Source organism: Buceros rhinoceros, unplaced genomic scaffold (assembly GCF_000710305.1).
Source record: "Buceros rhinoceros silvestris isolate BGI_N320 unplaced genomic scaffold, ASM71030v1 scaffold8144, whole genome shotgun sequence".
Classification (NCBI taxonomy): domain Eukaryota; kingdom Metazoa; phylum Chordata; class Aves; order Bucerotiformes; family Bucerotidae; genus Buceros; species Buceros rhinoceros.
The window spans coordinates 6,012-14,808 of NW_010409998.1; the positions used below are offsets into that span (position 1 = coordinate 6,012).

Genomic DNA, 8,797 nt, shown 5'->3' on the forward strand with positions numbered 1-8,797 from the left:
AGGGCACACCTCCAGCACACATGACACCCCCCCAGCACACAGGGCACCCCTCCAGCACACAGGACACCCCTCCAGCACACAGGGTACCCCTCCAGCACACAGGGCACCCCTCCAGCACTCAGAACACCCCACCAGCATCTCCCCCCTCTGCCTGCAGCCAGGCAGCATTTCGGATGGAGGTGCAGGCAGGATGGGATGCTCTCCAAGGCATTTGCATTTGCTTTCCCTTGCTCTGGATGCCTCCAGTGGTTTCTTCTGAGCTGTTTGGTTAGATTTGCACTACAAGGAAGTGGACAGATCTCCCTGGCCCCAAAAAAGATGCTTGGAGCAGGGCAAAGCTGCCATGAGGAGGCTCCTGCCCCACAGACATCACTTGTGAGCAACAACCCCCTCCAAGGACTCACACCCCATCCTTCAACCTCCCCAAAGTGAGACGTGAGGTCGGGGCATGGAGCAGCCACCCACCCACTGATGTCAGAGGAGGGCAGGCCCTGCATCATCCCTGGGATGTGGTGGTTTTCTGTGTCACACCGCCCTGCTTCCCTTCTGCTCCCCCTGCCACGTCATGGGGTGATGGAGGCCTCCAGCTCAACTCTTGCAAGTGGGGAAGCGGCAGTTGGCAGGTGCTGTGTTGGGTGGATGGGGAGCTGGTGGCATCTGTGTGACAGCAATGGGGCTGTTCACACAGATGGGAACCCTCACACATCTCAGGGACGTTGCTGCTGGGCACAGAAGAGAAGTGAATGAGAAGGAAGATGATAAATACATGGTCAACACCATGGCAGGGTTGTAAACAGGAAGCGTTTGAAGCAATCAGCAGATCAGTCTGCAATACCCATCCTGTGAGGGTGACTCCTGGGCAAGCTCCGTCTGCTGCTCTCGGAAGTGATGACCAGGCGAGGGCATATCTGTGTGCCCACAGCCACCCACACCCCGGCAGAAACCCAGGGCCGTGCTCCCAGGGCCCATTTGGCGTCCAGCTGAGGAAGACCCAGGGTGCTGGAGCCCCCCCGGACCATCAGAGAAACATCATCATGGAATTACCTTGTTCCAGGTGGCCATGCCTCGCCTGGGATGGGTTTAGTGTGGCAGCTTTATAAAATTCACATACAAGTCTGACAGAGGACTGGAGCTTGGGCTATCAAGGCTGTGCAAGGACTTTGCCCTCACTGGACTCCCCTGTGACTGGTGAGAGGGATCTGGGGCTCACATTTCGCTGGGGCACGCTGCTCTGCTCTTCCTCAGTCTTTCCACTCTTCCCAATCACCTCCTCAGCCCTGCTCTCCCTCCACTCCTCTTCCAGATCAGTCTGTCTCCTGCCATCCTGGGCCATATCCCTATTTCCCTTCCCTTCCCTTCCCTTCCCTTCCCTTCCCAGTTCTTACGTTCTCTGGGTTCCAGATGTTGCAGCCCATGGAGGAGGGGGAAGGCTGAATGACCCGAGGACATTCACAGTACCGGGGACCTGAGAGTCACTATTTCCCCCTCCATCTCTTGCCTTTCCCCAGGCAAACACGAGACATAAAGGAGGAAGATGGACCGACATGCCAACAACACCATCCGTGACTGGTACACGATGTCCCCAGCGCCTACGGGGGATGGACACAATGGGACCAGGTGCTTTGCAGGACATGTCCCTGAAATTGTCACCGGTAGCATCACGCTGCTCATCTGCCTGTGTGGGCTGGTGGGGAACGGGGCCATCCTCTGGCTCCTCAGCTTCCGCTTCAGGAGGAACCCCTTCACCGCCTACCTCCTGAACCTAGCCGTGGCCGACGCCTGCTTTCTCCTCTGCACGTCAGCTTTCCTCGTCACATTCCATATGCCCATGCTCACCTGCTTCCAGCCAGAGATTTTGCGGGTGCTGCCACTGTTTCACTCCACAGTCCTGCTCACGTACAGCACCAGCCTCTACCTCCTCACTGCCATCAGCGTGGAGAGGTGTGTGGGTGTCCTCTGGCCCTTCTGGTGCCGATGCCACCGCCCGAAGCTCCTGTCAGCCATCGTGTGCAGCCTGCTGTGGGCCCTCTCCTGTGTCCTTGCCGGGCTGGTGTACTTTGTGTGTGACCTGGGTCACTCCGGACACTGCTGGATGGTTCTTGGAACTTTGTGCTTTCTCAATTTCTGCTTTTTCACTCCCTTTATGGTTCTTTCCAACGTGATCCTCTTCATCAAACTTAGGCGTAGCTCTTGGCAGCACCACCCAGCCAGGCTGTATGCTGTCATCTTCCTCACTGTTTTCTTCTTCCTCCTCTTCGGAATCCCACTCACCATCCAGATCTTCCTCAACTTCTTTGTCTACATTAATTTTGTCTTTGAGATCTGCCTGTTGCTGGCCTCTTTCAACAGCAGCATCAACCCGGTTATTTACGTCCTGGTTGGGACCTATGGAAATTCCAGGTTCAGGGGATCCGTCAAAGTGGCTCTTCAGAGGGTCTTTGAAGATAGGGCAGATTCCCAAGAGGTGGGTGAGACCCCCGTGATGGGAATTGCTGCCTAAACCCCTACAGCTGCAGACTGGAATCTGGAGAGGGGCAGCACTGTCCCTGCACCCTTGCACCCTGCGCCCACAGGAGCAGAGCCTCGCCCAGCTGGGCAAGCGGGACCAGCAGTGCATAGTCACGCGTCCCCCAGGACACAGCCACGTTCAGTGAGATTTCCAGGGGCAGGGCTGGTTCCCACCTCAAAATTATTTTTAAGTTATTTTAATAAAAATGTCTTTCATGTAACTTCCTGGTGATGGCAGTTTCTTCCCTTGCTGGCTCCAGGGGAGACTTTGCTTCTTCTCCAAATGACAGCTGGGACTGTCCTCTGGCTAGTTTATAATGCTGGAATGATGTCGTCCAGAAAGTCCTACCTCCTGGGCCTGATCTGTACCTTGTCTGCTTCCCATCGTGGTGGATCCCAACTCTTCCTGGGACCTCGGTGTCTGATGCTAAAGCACTGACCACTCACTACCTTGATCCTCAAAAGCCCCCAGACCAGCAAAGATGATGGTGAGGGACAGAAGCAACGTTTTCAGCTCCCTCTGGCTTGATGTCCTCCTGCCACAGTCTGACAGAGAAAACCCACCCCAGTCTGGCTGATGGAGCTGGCAGCAGGCAGCAGCCGAACCACCACCCTGCTGAGGTGATCATCACTGTGCCAGGATGGACAGAGGACAGACAGACAGACAGCTGGGGGCTGATGGCTGGTGGAAATTGCAATTCTGTGCACCGGGTGGAGAAGCCCATGGAGCAAACTGCCAGGGCAGACACATGAAAAGGGGAAGAAATAGAGGGTGGGGAGGCTCTTGCAGCTCGGGGAGGTTGAGCTCCGCTGCCGGCTGGTTTGATGAGCTTTCCTGATGAGGAAACAATTGCTACCAGAGCCATAATATTTACAGAGCAGAGCTTCCTCTGCACATACAAACCTAACCCCAGTACAAACAAACAACTGGTGTCTGTAAGTCTTGTGTGAAACTGAAATTTCAGGAGATTACGCTGAGGTTGCTGCCTGCAGAAGCAGAGAAGCCCTGGGGAGTTGTGAAGCACATGGGTAGATCAGGCAGCACAACATTATGCTGGTGGACCTCGATGCTTTCCTTACCACGACCTGTTTGTGCTTGAAAGGGTTGGTTTGGTGAGGGGATGCAAAGTTCTGCAGCTGGGGACACGAATAGGGAGGGAGAGAGGAAAGGGATTTTGTCCTGGGGTCCCCACACGTGCCAGTTCCCAGCAGAAGCATCCCAGATGCCACAGGAGCTGTTTGCACTTGAGCTTCGCTGCAGTCAGTCGGGGTAGGAATCCTCTGCTCTAACTCCAGCTCTCTAGGAATCACAGGCGCCTGTCTGAGGAAACCATTGTGTGCTGCTGACTGACTGCAAAGGGTCTGTAGAAGACAACTCAGATGAAATCAGTAACTTTTAGCTGGCCGAAGCTGTGAGCAGCATTGGTTCACAACTACTCTGGAAAAAAAATTCTCCTGAACTCCTTGGTTCTGTCTCAGCCGTCTGTCCGTGTTCTGGTTTGTGCTCGGATCTCACTCAGCTCCTGGCGTGCTCTTGCAAACTGTGTATTCGAAGGTCAAATGAAATAGCAGTGAAATTGCAGTAAAATAGCGGTGAGCAGGCGGAAAAGCTCAGGCGGAATCAGAAATAGCCGTTTGGCAGAAATGCCGAGCTTGTAGCGCAGGGTCCTAGAGCTACACCCCTGGAATGGCAGGAGAAAAGTTCGGCCAGTTCAAAGACAGGAAGGTTTTGGGATTGGGGTTGCTTTAAAATGAAACGAAAGAAGAACCTGACACGGAGACAGTCTGCTTTTCCCATAGCTCTAGTTTCTGGGACTCTTTTGTTAGTCATTTCCTGTACTAAGCCAGGAACAGACTAAGAGCAGAGCCCTGACGCTGTCAAACACAATGAAACAGTTCCCCATTTGCAGGAACCCTTGAGAACGGGACCTGCTTGGCTAACACCGAGACAAGTGGTCGGTGACAGGATCTGAGAACGACTCCATGCTGGACACTGCACGGGATCACCAAGGCAGGCTGTCCAGTGCCCAGGAGATAATTCCAGGAAACCTCGTGAAGATCCCATCACGGAGGCGGCAGCTGGCGAGTGCGAGGGTGAGTCAGCAGCATGTCTGCTCTGGTGAAGTCCTCCAGGCTGCCACAGGAGAGAAGGTCAGACTTTTCTTCTTTTCTTTCAGCCTAATCAGTGCCTGCCCTCATTGGTTTTGAAGCAGTTTGGGTCAATTTGCACCAAACCTGATGAGGGGATAGTGGTGTCTAGGATATTAAGACCTGTAAATATTGTGGGAAAAGGTGGTAGGGGAACCCTGAAGTGAGAGTCCCACTGAAGGAACGCAGCAGCTTAGTAACATCAACTGTAATACTAGACAGCTCAGAACCTCTATCAGATCCACCCCCAAAACCACTTGCTCTTTGACATCACCGAGGACAGTCCTTTCAGCTTATTATTGTCCTCCTCCAGATCAGTCTGAAGCCAGGAGGGAGGCATCTCCCTAGCTTTTTCTCCACCTCTAGTGCCAGGCATGTCACACCCACCTCCCCACACTCTGTCCTCCGTCTGTCTCATCCCTCACTCCTCTCTGTGCTCCTCCACGTGGAAGCTGGGGCATGGCTGCAAAGGTCTGAAAAGCCTGGTGTGAGGGACAGCAGAGTGGCTAACGTGTCTCTGTTTCGTCTTGTCCCTCCAGCTCTGTGAAGGGGAAGGAGGAGCAGAGGTTTTATACTAAGCACGTTGCTCCCTGCCATGGAAAGAGTCAGCCCTGCTTGCTGGAGCCAGCCTGGTGACACCACATATAACAGGAGCTGGCATCACAGGCTGATGAGGCACGAGGACAATCCCTACGACTGGACCGACTGTGGAGCTGGGCACTTCAGCAAAGTCCCTGTCACGCTGCTCATCTGCCTCTGCGGGCTGGTGGGAAACGGGGCTGTCCTCTGGTTCCTCCGTTCCCACATTCGCAGGAACCCTGTCACCATCTGCGTCCTCAACCTGGCCGTCGCCGACTTCATCTTCCTCCTCTTCATCACCGTTGCTCTTGTGATATTTTACGGCACAGAGAGCCTTTGCCTCAGGCTGGGCTCACGGGATGTGACAGCCACGTTGAACATGACCATCCTCTTCGCTTTCACTGCCAGCATCTACCTCCAGACAGCCTTCAGTGCCCTGACATCTCTGTCCGTCCTGCCGCCATCCCGCTGCCCCTGCCACCTCTCCTGGCACATGTCAGTGCTCGCCTGTGCCCTGCTCTGGGCTCTTTCCTTCCTCCTCACCATAACCCTCTACTTCTGCACTGCAGCGCTCATCGCCTTCGTCCTGAGCTACCTCGTATCGGTGCTCGCCCTGATTTTTTCTGGTCTAACCCTGCTTGCCAGGGTCTTGTGCTGCTCCCGGCAGCATCCCCCAAGGGAGCTCTGTGTTGTGGTCCTGCTGCTTGCCTTCTTCTTCCCCTTCTTCACTGCTGATTTTGGTTACTGGCTCTTGCTAAGACTGTTTGATTTTTCTGTTTTTGTCTTTGACGCCTCTCTCCCGTTGGCCTGTGTGAACAGCAGCATCAACCCTGTCATCTACTTCTTTGCCGGCAGCTGTACGAACAAGTTCACGCTCTCTGCTAGGGTGGCTTTCCAGGGGGTTTTCAAAGATGTAGCAGAGCCCCCAAACAGAGGTGAAACTCCCAGGGAAAACACAGTGGAATCAGCTGTTTAAACAGCTTCTCCTGGAAGAAGATGCTCTGGAGATGGAGACATCCCGTGAGCCTCGGTGAGACAAGAGAGATGGCTTTGGTGCAGGTCTGCCCACACCTGAATGGAATGAGCTGCAGCACAACAGAACTGGGGAAACTAGAGCACAAGTGCGCTGAGGAGTGGCTGAGGGACCTGGGGGGGCTGAGCCTGCAGCAAAGGAGGCTCTGGGGAGACCTTCTGGCTCTGACAACTCCCTGACAGGAGGGTGGAGCAAGGGAGGTCAGTCTCTGCTCCCCAGGAACAAGTGACAGGACGAGCTGAACTGGCCTTCAGTTGTTGCACGGGCGGTTGAGGTTGGACCTGGGGAACATTTTCTTCTCTGTTGGGGTTGTCCAGGGGTGGCACAGGGCAATGGTGGAGTCCCCACCCCTGGAGGGGTTTCCCAGCTGTGTGGAGGTGCTGCTGAGGGACAGGGGTCAGTGGGGACCGGGCAGTGCTAGGGCTGGAGGAGATTAAAGGTCTTTTCCAACCCAAACAGTTCTGAAATTCTATGAAAATGTGGTGGGTGGCACAGGAACTTCTGCCTGGGATGTACTCTGGGCACTGTGATGAAATACCAGTCAAAACTTTTTGTTTTGAAACCTTTGAGTCGATCCTACCACACAGGTCTGAGCTGTCCCTGTCTCAAAAGGGACCTTGCTCTACCCTGACCATTATTAAAACAGAGACACGGAGGCTTTTAGCTCCTGCTCTGGGTGTTTTCGAGGTGTCTGCAGCTGGATACAAAAACCTGGCACAGCAGAACAATTCCCAGGCAAACCCTTGCATGTGCATCTCCAGCACGCACTGACACGCATGAAGAAGCTGTGGAGACTTCACAGTCAGCTTCTTCGTTAGTGGCCGAGTCGGCGCGTGTTTGGGATCACCCCTGGAAGGCTTTCCCCAAAGAGCATCGCTTCACTGCAAACTGAGTTCTGTCTGCTCATCATGGGGTGGGTCAGCAGCTCACAGGGGGTTTTGACTGGAACTGCTTCTCGAGGTTCCTCCCACTTTCCTCCGGGCTGTCTGGGTGGTTAACTTGAGAAAATGCCATTTCACAACCGTGACCTGAGGTCTGTATCCGTTTCTGCTGTGTCTTGTTCCTCATCTTGAAGAACACAAGGGGTGGGGTGGAAATGAAACATCCTCAAGAGTACAGCCCTGCCTGAAGACTCTGGAAAGGCTGGATTCTCTGTGAGAAAGAGGATACAGGGAGAGGGAATGAAACATGGCCTGTTGAGGCCATGAGGACCGAGTCCCCGCAGCCTGGCTCAGGCACTCCCTGGGTAAAAGGGGTAGTGGCAGCATTTTCTCTGCTCCTCCCTCCCCTCCATGTCTGTCAGCCCTTGCTCTTGAGGAGCTGGGGGGTTCACCAGCTCTTATTTGCTTGGACTAAGCCACCACCAAACCATTGCTCTTGAGCAGGTTTTGCTCCCGGGTGTGCCTCCCCACCAGGCTGCAGTGAGTGACTCTTGTACCAGCACAAGGGAAAGGTTGGGGAGATGCAGCTGGCGAGGGGGAGTGGAAGGAGAAAAGGCATCAGCAGAGCAGACCCAGGAGCTACTGATGCCATGGCCTCTGGGACCTGGGAATGTGACAGAAATTTATCTGCCCTTTGGCTTGTCCCTCAGCCTGGGACTATACGTCACCGGGCAGGCTGGAATGAAAATTGATCACTTGGTGCAGCAGAGGTACAGAGCCATGGTAACCAGAGCCATAAAACTCTCTGGTATAACAAAGAAGCTCATGTAGGTGGTGGCCTGGGTGACTCTGCAGGCAAAGGAGATGCTGGGAAGCAGGAAAACCACATGGAAGGGTCATGGTCCTTCTGCATCAGCCTTGGGAGACACTCCCTGGATGATGGGAGCCCTTTCCTGGACAACAGGATGTAACTTGGGAAGTTTTCCTTTCCACAGGACAGAAGAATGGGAGAGGGTGGTGATGGGGAAACCCTTCTCTGCTCTGCAAGATCCCTGCCCTGTTGTGTAAAAAAACACTTAATAAAAGCTTCTTAGATGTTTAATCTCATCATGTGTCTTCAAAGCATGACCCACCACCCGTGGGTTATACGTTGCGATGCTTTTTGTGGACAGAACTTTTGCGGAGATACTGAAAAATCAAACACGTCTTAAAACCCTCTGGGTTTTCCTGGAGGGACTGACAGGAGCAGGGCTGGTGCAGATTCCCCACACCCTTGCAGGGACACTTACTGTGCTGTCCGGTCCCTGAGAGACCCCAGCAGGGAGGCAACAACCTCCAGGATATGCTGTCTCATCAGCCAGCCATAGGCTGTGGCAAAACACCATGTTCCCCTGGAGCAGCACCTTGCGTGAACTTGTTGACATCAACGTGAGAGCCGGGAACATGCCACTCCTCACCCCCCGGCACTATCGAGCCCAGACTTTTCTCAGAACGATTTTACCAAGGAATTAAAGTGTGACAAAGTGCCACTTAGAGTATAAGAGGACACTTACAGTGCCTCCCCCAGCTCTGCAGCCCTGCCTGGTGGTGGTGTGTTCCTCTTCCCACCAGCTGGGCTCTGCTGACCGGCTCGTCAGACACAAGAGCC

General features: G+C 54.2%; 2 protein-coding genes across 2 annotated transcripts; both read left to right on the top strand.

Annotated features, from left to right (window-relative positions):
• The first annotated feature begins 1,534 nt into the window (after positions 1–1,534).
• LOC104492833 (proto-oncogene Mas-like) lies at positions 1,535–2,500 on the top strand. The gene has a single exon (XM_010135433.1). It carries the CDS (start codon positions 1,535–1,537, stop codon positions 2,498–2,500), a length of 966 nt encoding a protein of 321 aa, XP_010133735.1.
• A 2,751-nt stretch (positions 2,501–5,251) lies between these two features.
• On the top strand, positions 5,252–6,211 carry LOC104492834 (proto-oncogene Mas-like). The gene has a single exon (XM_010135434.1). The coding sequence runs from the start codon at positions 5,252–5,254 to the stop codon at positions 6,209–6,211; it is 960 nt and encodes a 319-aa protein (XP_010133736.1).
• The last annotated feature ends 2,586 nt before the right edge of the window (positions 6,212–8,797 follow it).